The sequence below is a fragment of the Ceratotherium simum genome, chromosome 8, assembly GCF_057802395.1.
Source record: "Ceratotherium simum simum isolate JZ-2026a chromosome 8, ASM5780239v1, whole genome shotgun sequence".
In the NCBI taxonomy this organism is placed as follows: domain Eukaryota; kingdom Metazoa; phylum Chordata; class Mammalia; order Perissodactyla; family Rhinocerotidae; genus Ceratotherium; species Ceratotherium simum.
Window position 1 is genome coordinate 60,355,475 of NC_141907.1, and position 18,749 is coordinate 60,374,223.

The 18,749-nt window shown below is 37.6% G+C and overlaps 1 protein-coding gene across 1 annotated transcript; it reads left to right on the forward strand.

Annotated features, from left to right (window-relative positions):
- The first annotated feature begins 783 nt into the window (after nt 1–783).
- On the forward strand, nt 784–10,251 carry AREG (amphiregulin). The gene is made up of 6 exons (XM_014788051.2): nt 784–951; nt 2,081–2,311; nt 4,973–5,174; nt 5,894–6,049; nt 8,157–8,268; nt 10,034–10,251. The coding sequence occupies exons 1-5, from the start codon at nt 891–893 to the stop codon at nt 8,248–8,250; spliced, it is 744 nt and encodes a 247-aa protein (XP_014643537.1). The 5' UTR covers nt 784–890; the 3' UTR covers nt 8,251–8,268; nt 10,034–10,251.
- Nucleotides 10,252–18,749: the final 8,498 nt, after the last annotated feature.

Sequence of the window (18,749 nt, forward strand, 5' to 3'; positions counted from 1 at the left end):
GTTTTTGAGTGAGATGGTGTAGGTAATATTTTTAGTGTACAGTTTGGCAGTAATAAGTGGTCAACAAATATTAATTTTGATGAGATCCCTGGGCCACATAAAGAAGTGGGGAGGGAGGTGGTTTGAAATTCTGGCCACTTCACAGCAGTGGGTGCGAAAGGGCCCTTGGGTAAGATATCGCCCATCACAAACAAAGCAGCTCCTCATTAGGAGGCGCTCTCTCTAGTCATTTAATGAACTTCATTTACCTTTGTTAAACACGTCTGGCTGTCATTGTTAGGTCACTCTTGGTCCTAAAGTACTTTTACATCTCAATATGGAACTTTTCTATTTAATCTCTGTTATAATATTAAGATCAACCAAAGCGTATACCAAGCTTTTTCAGATAGTTTGAAAAACTGAGACTTGCACCTGTCAGATAGATAGGAGCTCCCCAACTCCACCCCCGCCCTCGATTATGGATCGGGTCTTTCTCCGGCTCGCAGCGAGGGGTTTGACTTCCATTTCCTCCCAGCGGCTCTGTAGGCTCGCGGGGGTGGGGCGCCCGCCGTCCGTGTGTGGTTTTGGGGTAGTAACCTCTTCTAGGGCGGCCGCCCGCCTCCACCCTCCGCGGCGGCCGTGACGTCGCGGGCGATGCCTCGTCCCCGCCCGGCCTATAAAGCGGCAGGTGCGCGCCGCGCCTCCGGAATGTTCGCACACCTTGTGCCTGCGCCCGGGTCGGAACCGAGAGATCGGAGGCGAGCTCCAGGGGCTGCAGCCCGCGCCCGGCCGGGCCTGCGGGCAGAGCCGCACACCCCGCCTTGTCCCCTCTCTCCCACCCCCTCCTCCTCCAGCCCGCAGCTCCGGCCGAGTTGCCCCAGAGACCGCGACGCCGCCGCGCCGAGGGACCAATGAGAGCCCCGCTGCTGCCGCCGGCGCCGGTGGTGCTGTGGCTCTTGATCCTCCGCTCAGGTGAGGACATCCCCGCTCTGAGCTGCGCGGCGCTTCTCCCACGGCGGGCAGAAGCTGGCGCCTCTTGAATGTTGCTGCTGCTTCTCCCAAAACACCATACACAAAAAACAAAAAACAAAAAGCCTTTTGGCGCCCCCAACTCTGTCCCGCGGGGGACGGGGGGTGATCAGGGTATCTCCCTGTTACTCACTGGGAGAAAGAGAAAAACGGGTAGGTGTCTCAGACGTTCCAGTCCAGGAGGAGGGTGCCGGGAGAATCCCTGTACTTGTACTTTAGTCCAGCTGGAGGAGAGTTGAGAGATCCTGTGATCCAAACCCTTCGTTTTACAGAAAAAGAAACCGAGGTTCAGAGGGGCAAAGTGATTCCCGCAGATCTTAGAGCAGAGGAATTGAGTCCTGGACCCAGCAGTGCTGCCTCCTGCCTAAATTCTCCATCTCCTCTGTCTAGTGATCTTGTCTTTGCCTTCCTGGAGGGCCTCACAGTGTCCCAGGGAGAAGTTAGAAGCACCGATCTGAGGCTGTTTTAGTGAGACCTCAAAGATAAAACAGGGGCTTGAAACTCTGGGCCCCAGATCTTACCTAGTCTCTGGCTTCTTCTGTATGTCAGAACAATGATAGCGAAACAGTGCCAATAAGAATCAGTCTTATCAACTACCATTTACATTACGTTTTGCATTTTATATATGTAATCTTTTTAAAACGTGAGCACGTGTTAAGAAAATCTGATACTTATATCTAGAACCTGTCTACTAGAATGGGACAGGTAGCATTCTAGAAAACACAAAATGCATTTGATATGTGAAGTGATGGGAATATTTAGACATTACCCGTTAAATAATTATATTAATTTGCCTATTTGGCAGTTTTTTTTTTTTTTTGATGTGGAAATTAATGTAGACTATCTGTGGAAAAGAAACCTTGATGAAAGAAGCTCTGTAATTGGAACAGCTGAGTTTGCTCCTTGGCAAAGTGTGGAGTTGCTTTCGTAAGTGACTCAATCACAAACAATAGCACATGTGCAATAGCTGCTTTAATATCAGAAGGTAAATATTTCTCCTGAACTCAGCTGGCTGATGAGAAAGGCTCTCTGCTTTACCTTTTCTGTTTTTCTCTTCTTTTTTCTCCCACAGCCCATTTTGCTGCTGGATTGGACGTCAATGACACTTACTCTGGGAAAGGGGAACCATCTTCTGGGGACCGCAGTGCTGATGGATTTGAGGTGACCCCAGGAAGCAAGATTTCCCCTGTGAGTGAAACGCCTTCTGGTAGCGAACTGTCCCTGGGGATCGACTATGACTATGCAGAAGAGTATGATAACGAACCACACATATCTGGCTACATCGTAGATGAGTCAGTCAGAGGTGAGTAGAGGATAAGGTGAAAATGTAGCCTGTGAGATGTGTGTGGATGAGCGAACTGCTTCAAAAGAAAAGCCATTCCTTGCATCTTCTAGTGGCTGTCTTGTGTGTGCGTCTGCTGCATACCCCCTGGGTAAGCTACGAACGGAGACGGAAAGGCATATGTGGGCACATCCTATGTCTGGAGCTCTAACAAATGTTTTAGGTCTGTTAAGTCTAATCTTCACAACAACTTTACAAAGTGGGAATTATCCTTTTACAGATGTGATAATTGAAGCTCAAAATGATTAAGTGTTTTGTGCAAAGTTCCACATCCAGCAAGCGGCTGAGCCATAATGAGAACCCTAATCTGTTTGGCTCCAGATACTGTGTTCTTTCCCACTGTGCCACATGACATAAACTCCATCCTGAGAGAGGGGTGTAGACAGCAGTCAGTGCTACCTACATTTTATCTTAGCTTTTGTATCTACTCCTCACCACCACTCTTCCCTAAGTAATTGCATTTTAACACAAATAAGGGAACAGAAAAAAGTAATGGGAAAGGAGCAATTGGACTTTTAGCCTTTAAGTACTGGGTGTTGAGAGACTGCTGATTCTAGTGATTATAATAATAGTATAACCTTCTGGAAATATTAAAGGACAAATATGCATGGATTTTATATTGCTAAAATTATGATTTAATCCCGAATCCCATTTGTCAGTTAAATAATAGTGACCCATAATTTTCTTCTCTTTTACTGTTATCTGATCTTTAAAAAAGAGCATTTGCTTAAAATGAGGGTACCAAAGTAAGAGGTAAGTGTTGTTCATTACCCTCATATTACTTTGGAGTTTGAGCAGACGAGGTCATCAGTAAATCAGATCCACATATCCTAGGAGCATCCACTATGGAGGCAGAGCATAAGGCCCTTTCTCTCCTGACCTTCATTTCCTTGACTCCTCTCCCTCTGGCTGGCTCCCAGAACTGGTGAAGGGAGCGCAGGTGATACCATAGGGACAGTGACTGGGTTAAATGGCATGTGGGAAAAGCTTTCCTGAACACTTCACTTTTTACTCCCTTGCTTCAGAACTTGTGCTTTAAGTAAGGTGGGCAAGGGGTCCATTTATAATTTTTATTTTTAGAGGGATGAGATTAGACCATCAAGATTCTAGAAACTGTTCTCTTAAAGATATTTCAAGTTGTTAACGTCTGAAAAGGCCAAATAAATTGTTAGTAGTGAAAATGGCTAGTGCTTACAACTGCAATGCAGTGTGAAATAGAGTTGGTTGAACTCCTTTGAAAGGCTGTAAAACCCATGGGGTTAATATCTATTGTAGCACTTCAGCATAGTGACTATTCATCTCTGTCTAAAATTTGTAATAGATCTGATAAAGTGCAGAAATAGCCATTTAAAATGTTTCTATTAGAGGACTTATTCTAACTTGTGGTACTTTTTTATCATCAGAGGAAAGTTTCAGTATAAAAATTGCATAACCACCTATTAAACATTGCTCCTAATTTGACTATTGTTAATGTTGTTATAATAACCTGCTAAAATATTCATAATATTCATTTGTCGTTTCTTAATCACAGGGTTCTATCTTTGATACCTTTCCTTATGTTTCTAATGTTTTCTGTTTAATGGGTGCTACAGGGCCATTATGGTTAGTGGTATTATGACATTATGGTATTTTCCTCTTTTCACTGGGCTCTGTTTGCTAAATACTTGCTCAGATAAACCAGTTCATGGATTAGTATAACAAAACACACAGCTCTAACGTGGAAACTCCTCCTTCCTATGTTCAGCACTTGGGTAGGCTATACCCTGCATAACTGTAACACTGAACAAATGTTTCTGTGGATCTGAAGAGTTAAGGTGAATCTCTAAAGCATCAAGCATCAAATATTTCTGGATTTCTGTTTTTTCAAATAAATTGACTACAGAAACGAGCCCCCTGGAAGGTATCGATTAATTATAATCTGTTGTAATCTGGGAGCTGGAGAACATTGATCAACTCTAATGTATAATTCTCAGTTTTTTCCACCCTCAAGCAGTACACACTAATTCCCAATTATGAGAGAGAGCACAAGACCAATATGAATAAATAAAATCAACAAATATACCCAAGTCCCACTTTAATCAATGGCATTGACCTTTTCCAGAGAAAACCTAGTACAGTGGGGGAATAACAAACATTACCATCCCAGCACTGCCATTTTCTAGCTGTGTGTCATAGGGCAAGTTACTTGTCTGCACTCAACTTCAGTTTCCTCAGCTACATCATCTCGATAACAATACATTCAACTGTGATTTGGGTTTAATTAAATTAATGCTCATTACTAAGAACTTGGTTTGTATTAGTAATTCAAGAAATGTTTAAAATATTTCATGGATTTTCTTAGACAGCTAACTCCTTTTATCAATAATAATAATACTGATACAAATAAGTTCAAAATATATTTCTAAGCTAATAAAATAACAAAAAGGTTCAGATTTTTAAGTGCTACGAAATACAGATATTTTCTTTGCCCAATTATTGTGTGTGAATTGTGTTAAATATTGAGATGAATACAGCCGTTGTCCCATGAGCTCTCATTGCTACGAATTCTTTCTCTCATGTCTCCAAAATGATATTCAAGATGAAGAGACTGTTGTCAATGTCTTGTTTTTTTGTTTTTTTTAGTTGAACAGGTAGTTAAGCCCAAGAAAAACAAAACAGAGAGTGAAAAGACTTCAGATAGACCCAAAAGAAAGAAAAAGGGAGGCAAAAATGGAAAAAATAGAAGAAACAAAAAGAAGAAAAATCTGTGTGATGCAGAATTCCAAAATTTCTGCATTCATGGAGAATGCAAATATATAGAGCCCTTGAAAGCAGCAACATGCATGTAAGTTTTCCTAAATTAAATAGAATGCTATATTTCTAACACCATGTCTGAAACTCCTGGCTGCAGAAAACCATTTATTTTTCCAATGTATAAACCAAGGGTCAGCAAACTTTTTCTTAAAGGACCAGATAGTAAATATTTTAGGCTTTCTGGGTCAACATTGTGTATGTACTTATATAACCAGGGAAAATGTAACCATTTAAAAATGTAAAACGTTCTTGGCTTGTACACTGTAAAAAAAACCCTGGCAAATGGCCAGATTTGATCCATGGGCTGTAGTTTGCTGACCCCTGGTATAAACCATCATTGTACAACATATACTTTACAAAACCTATTTTTTAAAAAGAACCTAAAGATATTTTTCACATAATGTTGTTTTATCCTCCTCCCCACCAAAAAGCCAATAGCACATTGAATGATGGTGGAATGTATTAGCTGCCTAACAAGTCATTGAACTCACCAGTTGGTCATAATAGGAACACAAAAAATGAAAAGGTGTGTCTTCTTGGAATATCACACCCAAACTAATCTCACCTTGTGCTTATACTAATAGATCCTTGGCTTGAATGCATTCTGTCTCATGATTTTGAAATACAAATATATGGCATGACTTTTTTTTTTAATATTAGAATTAAATGACTATTTGTGACCTAAAAAGTAAACCTGAAACATATGGAATGCTTTCAGTTATTATATTTTTGAATGTGGGTTGTTTACAGATGTCATCAGGATTACTTTGGTGAACGGTGTGGGGAAAAGTCCATGAAGACTCATAGCCTGATTGACAGTGATTTATCAAAAATTGCTTTAGCAGCCATAGCTGCCTTTGTCTCTGCTGTGAGCTTCACAGCAATTGCTGTTGTTATTACAATCCTGTAAGTATGTATAACTTAAAAATTCCTAGTAAAATAATGCCAGGTCATTTTTTTTCTGTGTTTCTATCACAATGTACTATCCTATTTTAGATGAATTATTGTATTGGTGGCACGTGATCTTTGGTCATATCTTTACACTTTATTGACAAAGATCACAGAATATGGTCAAAATTTGTATTACTTTGACCACTAATACTTAATATGTAAAGCCCTTTTACAGAAAATCTAGAAATTTTTTGAACTTAAAAATTGATGTCAAGCAAAAAGAGGAAGATTGGCAACAGGTGTTAGCTCAGGGCCAATCTTCCTCACCAAAACAAAAAAAACTGATGGTTGTTTCATGTCATGTTTCTACTCATGGCTGCTTCCAAATCTCAGAGCGTTGGTATCTGTTATGAATATCTTCAGCTCAAGCAAGACTTCCAGAAGCTAATTAAGGCCTGGTTCATCATAGGTTGTCCGAGATACTGCTTTGGTACTAAAAATCACAAAGATCTTCAAACTAGGAGCCAAGAAAAGATGTGTCTTTTGCTCCTATTAGAAAGTAAAATTCTGAGTTGGGAATTTCATACCGTGGTACCAATTTCCTTAGAGCTTATGCCTATTTTGTTCCTGTCATATGCAATATGGGAACCCAATTGTTAAAGAAAAAAAAAGTTTCCTCCATATGGCATGGCGTAGGAAGGAGGGACAATTCTATTACTGTTCCACTCCTGCAATATCTACCCTGTGCTCACAATAACAGATCACATACTTCACTTCATGACCAATGAATGTTAGGACTAGACTGTTCCAGGTTGTAGGCACTGGTAGGTATGTCAAAATGGCGTTGTCTGTCAAACAGAAGTCAGTGAATTAAGAAAGTTGGGGGAGGGCGTGAATGGCTCTATAATGACTCAAGTGCTACTAGCGCTTGGGAAAAGCAATAGACTCATTATTCTAATTTTAGGTCTTGGTCAATTACTTTAACAACCGGATGGTGTACATGATCTACCACTCCTGCCATTCAAGAAACAAGGGGTTATCTTCTACCATTGTTTACTGTTATTTTAAATGCAGATCACATAATGAAAAAATGACACATAAAAAACTGTTTTATGATGCACATAAAGTTTGATGTGTGGTTTAAATTTGTTTTGCACACCCTAGAAATTATTTTGATCTGTTAGTACCTCAAGTGAGATTTGCAAATGTGTTTAGGAACAATACCCTCAGACAAACCATTATTATTTGACATAGAAGGATAGAGGAAAGAATTGCCAGTTAGGGAAGATGTTTTGAAATAATTATTTAAACTTGTAATTATTCAAGTTGAAATATTTAATAATCCTTTGGAAAAGTGAGGAAAAACTTTGTCATCTTGGCACTCTTAAAATAGAGCAGTGACTTTTCTTCTTTTCTCCCATATTCTCCTTGTATTTGAAATACATAACAAGCACTATCCTAAGCCACAATTGCTGTTTTTTCATAATTGGATTTTTTCCCAACCATCACAACAAAAGTTTTTATGATTTTAATAATAAAGTTTGTAGATGGATTAAAGACCTACTAAAAGTAGAATTGCTTCTACAACACAAAGACATTTTTAAACCATTGAGGTTTTTTTAATAGAAAGTAGCAATAAATAAAACTAGAAGGAAGTATTTATCATATTTAGAAATGAATACAACCCAACTTGTTTTGAAGCCTCTTTAAAAAAATTCTAATCATTAAATTAGTTTGTGCAAGCATAAAGTCCTTCTGTGGTAAAATTATGCTACATACCTCTTCCTCTACTTGTGCATGGCAGCTGTGCTAAGTGTTGAAACAAAACAGAACAACACACATATGGATGTGTTCTGTGCTTTCTGAAAGTTTGCATCTCAAGGCACATTAATTTAAATCTCAGTACTCTGGAAATATGTTTAAATAAGGTCACCATAAACATCCCCCTAAAAAGAACATCGGTAATATCTTACAGCTGGGTTTGAGTTTGGGTTTGGTGTAGAGTACAATGTGTAATGACTTATAAGAGTTAACGAAAAAGAATTCCCTTACTGATGAAAATCCCAGTCGATATGTGGATGAATAGAGCTTTGATGACAGCGGAGTGTCTTGTTGTCTAAAGGCTTCGGAAACGATACTTCAGGGACTGCGAGGGAGAAGCTGAAGAGCGAAAGAAACTCCGACAAGAAAGTGGAAATGCACATGCCGTAGCATGACTGGAGGCCACATTACAGGTCTGAGTTTTAAAAGATATCTTTAGATCATATCTATCATTTTGAAAAATATAACATCTGTTATCTCAAGAAAAATGAGGAAAGTAAGTGTTCTTCGTTATGGATGCTATGAACATTGGCTACATGAAAGTGTTATTCTTTGAGCACGAGATGGAGTTCAGTATTGAGAAAGGACTATGTCCTTAGTATTATAAGAGATATAAAGAGGAGAGAGACACAGATCCTCTTCTCAAAGAACTTGGTGTTTAGTAGATAGAAAATAGTATAAGGAACTAGAATACTAGGGGAAGTAAAATACGTGTTGTAAGAAAGGAACCAAGGGAATATGAGGTGTTTTCCAGTGAAGGATAGAAAGAATCCAGTGGGATGCATTTAGGGAGCAGGAAGGGATGTGTATATAGGGTAGCATTGGAAGTGAGCCTCAAAGGAATGATGAGACTGGGACAAGCAATTATGAAGGGAAAGGAAGATTAATACTGTGAGATGGACTAGATCATTTAAGAAACTTGTCAAAAATGGCCTAGTTCAGATGGGTGTTGGGGGAGATAAGGTTGAAATGATAGGTTGAGCTTACATGGTGGAGAGCCAAAGTCAGGGTGGCTGAACTACAAATGTGAGGAAGTGGAGACAGCAGGTTAAATATCCTCTTAAAGAAAGGAAGTGGGAAGGGAGAAGGGGTACAAATTTGAGAGATAGCTTGGTTAGAGTATATACTGTAGTTTTTATTTTTAATTATTTTGTAAAGAGGGAGAGCTGAACATGTTCTAAGGAGGAGGTAAGAAAGATACGGAGAGGGATATTTCATTGATAACTAAGGTGAACAGCTAATGAAGCAAACTTCCAGAGGAAGAGAGGAGCAGAGAGATCAAGGACACACTTAAATTCAATCAGAAGAAGAAATTCCACTCCCTCAGACATTCAGGAAAGATGTCACATCCTTAAGTCGTTGATTTTCTACCTTCAATGGGTTTAAGAATTACTTGAGGTGCTTGTTAAATATGCATATTCCTAAACCAAGTCCTAACTCCACTGAATCAGTATTTCCATTTTTAATTGACACTCTAGATGCTTGGAGAACCACTACATTTAGCATTGGTTAAGCGCAGGTCTTATGTTCTGAGCCTATGACAGAATTAGCCCAAAACTCTTGAAATGAATAATGATCTATGCCAATGCTATGCTTAGTACTTATTGCATCAAAATTTATCACTGTATTGACTTAATGTGCTGAAGCTAAGACCACCAACATGAATAAGGGTGGATTTTTGATTGTTTAGCACAACTGAGATTTTTCAAAGTAGGTCCCAGAATGATTTTAGAAAAAGGAATATGCTGTGCTGGCACATAGTGGTTGCCTATTAACTGGTAGCTACTATTATTATGCCCTTGGTACTAATTATCTTAAATTAACTGTATATCATAAATACACCAAGCCACTTAATCTTTGTTTTAATTATGTCCACTGCATAGATTTGGTTAGGAAAACTATTTCTCATGACTGTTGTTGCTTTTTGATAAAGCAGAAATCGATGGACAGGTTTGAGATGAGCATTCTTCTACTTGAGTAGGCTATAACCAAAGCAGGTGTGAAAGGGGGATTCGAGTCAAAGTGATAGTTTGTCTCTGAAAACCTCTTAGCATTTTTCATAAGACATCTTAGAAAAAAGATGACAGAAATTTTGATTCCTGATTATTCTTTGACATTTTCTTAAAGCTATATTGGAGTTGAGGTTATCTCTTAAGACTTTATTTTATTTTCTAACAGGGTATCAGATCGGAGTCGCTGTCAGGTCGCAACCATGAGTGATGAGTTGGTGTCTCTTTTCAGTGGATCACAAGAAAACAGAACCTTTTTGTTCTGATGGTTTTAAACTTTCAATTGTCAGTTTTTATGATCTCTTATTTCTGTACATAAAGATGCATGCAGATAAAAAGTATTTTTTCAAGTTGTAAATAATTTATTTAATATTTAATGGAAGTGTATTTATTTTACAGCTCATTAAACTTTTTTTAATCAAAAAGATTGCGAGTTTGAATATTAGTTTTGAGACTACAAGACTCTACAGTATTTTTCTCCTAACATTTAGATGATCATTTAAAAAGGAGTTCCTTCTCTTTTTCACTGTTCTTATGTTGATTTTTGAAACTTATTCCTTTTCTGAGAAAGCACACTTAATTGGCAAATTATAAACTAGAGTTACTTAGTACTCCCACAGTACTACTATCCCAATCCGGCCTTTCTTATTCCATGTAGAAATTATACCTTGTCTTGTTAATTGTAAAAGCTTCTAAAATCAAGATGTGGCACTGCCTTTCTGTTACAGTAGACACAGATATTATAAAAGAAAAAGCAAATCCACTGCCCAGCACCATCATCATCCTAGACAAGAAGACAGAAATAGGTTTGAATATTACAAAAGTGGCATTTCAAGAGCACCAGGACATATTTACATTTGAGACTTCATTCCCTATTATGGTATATGGATATGCATATATGCATATGGTATATGTATAAAGCATCTAAAATCCATTCCTCTCTTTCTTCCCCTTGCTACTGTTTTCTTACATTATTTTAAATAAATATATGTGTGTTTGTGGTGGGTGCTCTTTGAAGAACATTAATGTTATGGGGTGACTCACAGTTCCTGGCTGGTCAAGTATGTTACCTGCATGCAAAACAACCTTTATAATGTGCAGAGAATATGTTGGGGAAATTAACCAGTAATAAGCATAATTCTAGCAATCGTCTGATAGAATTTCATGAACGAAAGGTGCCTGAAGCATCATTTCCATCCTTCTTCTGTAGCATACCATTCACCAAATCCTTGCCCAGTGATCATCTAACCAATTGGTTCCCAGCCTCACCTGCTCATTGTCACTTGAGTTTTAAATGTCTAAATGCCCAGGCCCCCCTTCCAGAGCTCCTGATTTAAATGGACTGGGATGATCATTGGCATCTGTATTTTTAACAGATCCCTAGATGTTTCCTATATACAGCCAGTGTTGAGAACCTCTGATTTACCTTTGCAGTAGACATTTTCCTTAACCTCATTCCCTAAATATTTATTGTGAATGATTCAAGTATGATGCTAGGGATACAAGACAGAAAACCCCTGACTTTGAGATGTTTACCACATAGTTGGCGGGAGACAGTATGTCTTGTCAATACAGTGCAGTAAATAACTGGATGAAGTGTGTACCGGGGATCCATGGGAGCACATAGTCCTCTCACCTAGCCCTTCCTGGAGAGATGCTACCTGAGATTCTCCTTGAAGGACGAGTAGGAGTTGTGTAGAGAGGATCATTATGGGCACAAGCAAAATTGCAAAGTCATGAAACAGTATGACCTGAAAGGGAAAATACATACAATAGTTCAGTATTATTGAAACAGGAAGTGTGAAGTCAACAGAGGCTGTAAAGGAAGCTGGAGTGATAAAGGCAGGGTCACATAAGGCCTTTAACTCATACTGTACGTCATGAGGAACCATTCAAGCCAGTTGATCAGGGGTAGAAACTTGATCAGATTTGCATTCCAAGAGGTCATCAGACAACCATGTGAGGGAGGGCCTTAAGCCAAAGCCAAAGGTCGGAAGATTGGCTTGGAAGCAGTGGAAATATTCCAAGTGAGAAATGAAGGACACCTGAAGCTGAGAATATAAAGTTGGGCAAGAGAAACTCAACATGTATTTAAAGATTTTTTATAGATTAAAAACGCAAAAACGAGATGATTTATTATAGAAACAAAGTTGAGGGTAATGAGAGAGTGAGTAAGAGGAGAAATCTAAGATGACCCTCAGGTTCCTGGCTTCAGTGGCTAGGTGGATGGTGACATCATGATTTTAAGTAGGGAATCTCCTAGCTAGCTTGTTGAATATTCTAGATGGGAAGCATGGCTTTTTATTTATCCTTGGCTAAAGAATGGTTCTTCTCTATTTTGTAAAGTCGTCCTTTCTAATTTGTAATGGATTTATGAGGAAATAAGTACCAGTCCAGTCAATTAGTCAACTGAATCAATCCTGGCCCTCACGTCACAACTGAGACTGATCACCTGAGAGGAGGAAGACCAGGTCTGCAAGTGTGATCATGAGTTCAGCTCTGTCTGTTGAGTTTGAGATGTCGGGAGACATCTAGTAAGCAGTTAGATATACAAGTCTGAAGTTCAGTCAGGGGAAGAATTATAGATTGGAAGTTATCAAAATACACATGGTAACTGAAGCCACAAATGTGCCCAAAATTACCAAAGGAGACTATAACGAGTCCAAAGAAAATATATTTGTATTGACAAATCTCCCCAGTAATCATCAAACACTTGGAGGGAGGACCGAGGCTACTAAACTATAGCCACTGTGAAGGTTCTAGGAACGTACCTGTTATGCCATGTACTTTTCTAGCCCTTAAAATAAAATAAAAATTTATTAAACCATTACAGTGGAGTAGAAGGAAAAAAAAAAAAACTGCCACCTTTATATTAAAAATAATAATCTTAATTTTATTGAGTAGTCAGATATCCCACAGACTGCTCTAAGTGCTTTGCACATAGTAACTCATCTAATCCTCATAATTTCCTTAGACAGTGCATACATTTTATAGATAAGTAAAGTAAGGCTCAGAGAGATTAAGTAACTTCTCCATGGTCACACAGCTAGTAAATGATGGAGTCAGGCTCTTTGGCTACAGAGCTGGTCCACTTAAACTCCTCTTTCTGCTACTCCTATAGTCAAGGTGTTTGTTTTTGGTTTGGGGAATGTTATCTGTGTACCAATTTAGCATGGTCTATAAAACTGCTACTCATAAGATAGCTGGTTTATTTCTTCAAGACTCAGTTAAGATGACATTTTTTATCCACTTGTGCTGCCTTCACAAAACTTCTCAATCTATGCCCTCCCTCACTGTGTAGAATACACACTTTAGGGTTAGCCCACGCAAGGGGTAAGAAAGCTGGAATACTTATCCATAAATTTTCAAATAATTGATTAAGAGCTGTTCCTGGGGTGGGGGAAATTAGTTCCCTGGAACTTCCAACGTGCCTCATGTGTAGGCAAAGTGAACTCTAGTGGCCAGAGAACGTCCTCAGGCAATGAGATCCTGTAGATCAGGTTGTGGTTAGGGCCAATATGCTTAGAAACAGAAATGACCTAGGGTATATGGATGGGGGACAAAGAGCATCTGCTAAAGTGGCTGGCTTAGTGCTGAACAACGTAACTCTGACTTCTTGGCTACTTTTCATTTGTTCAATAAATAATTACAAATTCTCATTAAGCTCCAGCTATGTACCAGGCAAGCATAGGTTACCGAAAAGCAACATCTCCTGAGTCCTAAGGAGAAGTATCCCCAAAGTTAATAACAGAAGGGAAATGGCATAGTAAAAGACTTAGATAGTACTTAGATAGTAAACTAGGTAATCATCCTGTCAATAATTAATAATTCACTTTGTAGATGGATCTGACCTTTATGAGGTATGTCTGAAGTAATGATACTGGTTTTCTTCTGTTGCCTAGAAATCAACATAATTACTTTGTAATATCTCATGCAAATATATTCACATTAACCTCCAATCTCTCAAATTTTTACAGACATATATTATCTTCATTTAATCATTAATTTAATGAGTTTTTATTGAGCATTTACTATAAGCATAGTGATGCTTTGGACAGTGCAATCCAACCTTCTTCCAGGTCTCTCTGGGGAGACCAAGTGTGTCATAAACTGCTCTGGGTGTGTATGTGTGTATGTGCTGGTGGTGACGTGGCTGACAGGTTGGGTCATAGAGTCATAATGCAATGCAATTAGGAAATAAATTTTTAAAAGGATAGCAAAAACTGTCATATGTCTGGACACTAACATAATATAAAATCTCTTGTGTTAAAAGTTACCTTAAGGAAAATTACAAAATACTTAGAAATGAATGAAAATGTTTTACTTGTCAAAATTTGTGAGGCACAGCTAAAACAGTACTTAGTAGACAATTTGTAGATTTAAATATATTTATCAGAAAATAAGAAAAGCTTAAAAGGGAAAAACTTAAGCTAAGCATTTAACTCAAAATTTAGAAAAAGATCAATGGAATAAACCCAAGAAAGATAAGAAGGAAATATTTTAAATAAGGGCAGAAACAAATGACAAAGTTAATCAAAAAACAAAGCCAAAAGGTTATTCTTTGGAAATATTAATAAGATGGGCCTCAGTTAAAACTGATCAAAATAAAGAGAAGAGGGGCCGGCCTGGTGGCATAGCAGTTAAGTGTACGCACTCTGCTGTGGCGGCCTGGGGTTCAGATCCTGGGTGCGCACGGATGTACCACTTGTCAAGCCATGCTGTGGCGGTGTCCCATATAAAGTGGAGGAAGGTGGGCATGGATGTTAGCCCAGGGCCAGTCTTCCTCAGCAAAAAGAGGAGGATTGGCAGATGTTAGCTCAGGGCTAATCTTCCTCACAAAAGTAAAATAAAAACAAAAAATAAAGAGAAGATACAAAAAGGAAAGGTAGAAGGAAAAAGGAGAAATAACAGAAACAACAGATGTGAAGAGTAAAAAAAAAAGAGAGAGTAATAGGATCCACATACATAAGTAAATTTTAGTGGCTTAAAGAGATAAGTTATTATCTTTAATAAATAAAATATAGAGGGAGGATGCTCTAAGTTTGCTTAATTCAATAGTCCAATAATAATATCAAAGATCTAGATCCTTTCCCTCTTACTGATATTCTATCCTCATGGTTGCAAGATGGCACAAAGATGTAAAAAACTCTAGATATAAGGGATAAATTTCTACAGAAAACACAAAAGAATATACAAAATGTTTAATGGGAAAAAACAGAAAACTTAAATAAACTAATAAGCAATAAAAAATAGAAAAAGTAATCAGAGTTCATGCCCCTTGCCCTCCAAAAAAGAAACCTAACCCATATGGCTTTTCAATTGCTCAGAAGATAAAGAAAGAGAGAAATCTGCCCAGTTTATTGTATGGTGCTAGTGCCAATCTGTACAAGGGCAATATAAGGAGAAAAATCATGGGCACATTTTACTTATAAACATAGATGTGACAATTCAAAAGCATATTTAAGAAATTACATCATGAAAGTAGAGTTTTTTCCAGGAATGCAAAGATAGTTCAACATCAGAAAGTATATTATTGTTACATAAAATAGAGTAAAAAAACCATAGAATTTTCTCTGTTATATAAAATACAGTTAAAAAACATTTTCTTATTAAAGGCAGAAAAAGCATGTAGCTGCAAAATCTATTTATAATTTAAAATAATTTTTAAACTAGGAATAGAAGGACACTTCCTGAGCTTAATAAAAGCTGTATACTAGAACTACAGCAGAATTTATACTTAGTAGCAAACCTATAGATGCTTTCCCTTTAAGATTAGGAAGATTTCGTTTAAGAATAAGAGGCAAGTATGCCCATTTTTGCTACTACTGTTTAACATAGTACAAAAATTCTGACCAAAGTCATAAGAAAAGAAACAAACATGAGATAAAAGAATTTGTAGGAAAGAAATAAATCTATTCTTGTTTGCAGATAATATGTTAGTCCACCTAGAATATTCAATAGGAACAATATGCTTACTAATAGAATTTATAAGAGAATTTCGTGAGATTGCCAGATATAACAAAAAATTCCAAAATGAATAGTATTTTCTTCAATGACAAATTAACTCAATCTTAAAATAAAAAATAAAGTAGCACGCACAATTGCTAGCAAACTATAAGGTATATGTGTATTAACAATGAATACATAAGGTTTCATTTAAGAAAAATTTAGATACCTGTTAAAAGACAATGAAGAAATCTGTCATGGAGAGACAGTCTCTTCTTTTAGACTCTAGAATGTAAAGAGGTTAACTCTCTTCCCAAATAATCTTTATATTTAATAAAATGCTAATCAAAATTGCAGTGCGTATTTTGAGGGACTTCATACATCATATTCTAAAATTTGCATGGGAAAATAATAGTCCATGAAGATCTGCCACTTTGTAAAACAAAAAAAGCAAAAAAGGAACCTTATATATAAACACATATACCAAATAAAGAAGTAAAATATTGTGGTTCTAGCGTAAGTGTGGACAAATAGACCAATGCAACAACACAGAGAACTCAGAGACAATCTATTACATCATAAAGATAGCACTATAAATTAATAGGAAAAAAATGGACTGCTTAGCAAATGTAGAGAAAAGGGTCTTAGAGTGTGGAGAAAAATAAAATCAGATGAGTACCTACATCATAATCAAAGGTGAATCCCACAAAGATTAATTATGCAAATGTGAAATGTAACACTATAAAGTTAATACAAAATAATGCAGGAAAATACATTTGTGAATTAAGACTGGAAAAGGATTTAAACAAAACCCCACAATTAAAGAATGTGAAGAGAAAAATTGACTGTTTTTTGTTTGTCAAAATCAAGAAGTCCTATTAAAAGAAGAATGTCATGGACAAATTTGACAGACAGTTGACAGAATGGGAGAAGAAACGTGCAATGTCTGAAACTAAAAAAAGGTTATAATATGCAAGGAATTACTAAAAATCAACAAGAAAATACAAGACCTTCAACTTAAAGGGGGGAAAGGATATGAGCAAGGAATTCCCAGAATTTGAAACCTAAGTGACTAATAAGCCTGTGTTCTCAACTAGAGCTAGCCCATATGTTGCTGTGGTGAGAATTAGCAAAAGTCAGTCCTTTCTCCAGATAGCTATAGTCCCATGCCAGGGCACATAGACCACGGGCTGGATCTCAGCTCCCACTCCCATTCTTGGTGGGGTACTCTTTTGTAAGTACATAGCACACATCTACACATCATGGCCCTGCATATAAAGAGATACTCAAACTTATTGGAAACAACAGAAATACAAATCAAAACAATAGGATATCACTTTATGCCCATCACATTTGCAAAAACAGAAAGAAAATGTTGGCGGAAGCTTGTGGACATAGAGACTCTTAAACATTACTGGTTGGAGGTTAGCCTGGAACTGCCATTATGGTAGTACTTAATCAAATTAAAAATAAATATACCCCCTTACCCAGAGTGAATATATCCCTGAGACATGTAGGTCCACAAAGGGACTTACATGTGGATGTTCATTATAGCATTGCTTATGATAGTGGGGAACTAGAGGCAATCTAGGTGTCTATTACTGGATAATGCAAAAGTTAAATATGGTGGGTGCACACTGGGAAATACTATGCAATCATTAGAAACAAAGGAGATATACGCATAGCAATATGGGTAGATTTTTTTAAATGTTAAATTTTAAAAGGTGGTGCTGAAGCAAGTAAGAAATAAACCAAGACAATTCATATTTTCTTATATTAATTAAATACACATCCTACAGACGTCAAAAATTACTTATATTAATTAAGTAACACATGTTAATTAAACAAAAAAAGGTCATATAAAACACATCCGAGTGGTTACCTAAATGGTGAGGAAGGGTGACAGGAGCAGGAAAGTGGTGGGAAAGCTCCTGAGAATTAACAAATAAAACAATGAGAGGTCTAACTGTGAAGAATATTTAATTTAATCCTCTGCACCCAAGGTCAAAAAAAAAAAAAAAAAACAGAAAAAAATGCATAAAATGATGAAAAGTAAACGAAAGTAATAAACATGAGGCTTAAATTATAGGTGTGGAGGAGGGCTCTTGTAGACCAGTTGGAAGGCCTCACTCTTCTGAAGAGGTGTCATTTAGTTGATACTTGAAGGCTGGGAAGGGACCAGTGGGAGAAGTTATGGGGCACTTGGTAAGACAATGATGTGGGAAGGTACTTGGCCCCTTTGAGGAGTTGTGACAAGAACAGAGTGAGGGGGGGAGGTAGGCCAAATCTTCTACAGGACACTGAAGTTTAGATTCTTGTGTGAGTGCCACAGGGAGCTTGACTTAAAAGTGGAAAGTCTTATGATCTGATTAACATATTACGTTGCTGTGTGGAGAGTGGACTAGAGAAGGACAGGAAGGAAGCAGAGAGATCAATTGGTGAGGAGACTCTTTCTACTCTTTCAGTGGGTCAAGTGAGGAAGATAAAGGTGGCTTGAATTAGGGTGATGGCACCGGCAATGAAGAGAAATAAATGGGAAGAAGATGAGAAGTTTAGCCTGGAGGATGGAGAATTTGGGGGAAATAAAAACACTTGTCAAGTGTTTAAACCTTATCCGTTAAAAAATACAATTACTCTCTTACTCTACAGAAAACAAAATGTTACTATTGTTCCAATCCTTTAAGAGTTGCTTTTGTTTAATGCAAGTAAGAAATACCTGAGAACTATCTAAAAGTAGAGGCTGGTGCCCTTGAATTTCTGGATTCTCAGTCAATGAAAACAGTTAAGTCAAGAATGTGTCTGAATCTGTGGCAGGCCGGAATAGATAACCTGTGTAGTATGGAGAGATTGGGCTAAATGACCATGATGGTCTATTCCAATGGTAAGCAGCCTTCACTTAATGAGAAGAGCAGAAATCTATGTAACCAGCTATAACATGA

What these genes read in the sequence shown, in the direction of transcription:
- AREG (XM_014788051.2), top strand. Translation starts at nt 891, where the DNA reads ATGAGAGCCCCGCTGCTGCCGCCGGCGCCGGTGGTGCTGTGGCTCTTG. An exon ending in TTGAAAGCAGCAACATGCAT is followed by an intron (nt 5,175 to 5,893) that starts GTAAGTTTTCCT and finishes GGTTGTTTACAG; the next exon opens with ATGTCATCAGGATTACTTTG. An exon ending in GCTGTTGTTATTACAATCCT is followed by an intron (nt 6,050 to 8,156) that starts GTAAGTATGTAT and finishes TGTTGTCTAAAG; the next exon opens with GCTTCGGAAACGATACTTCA.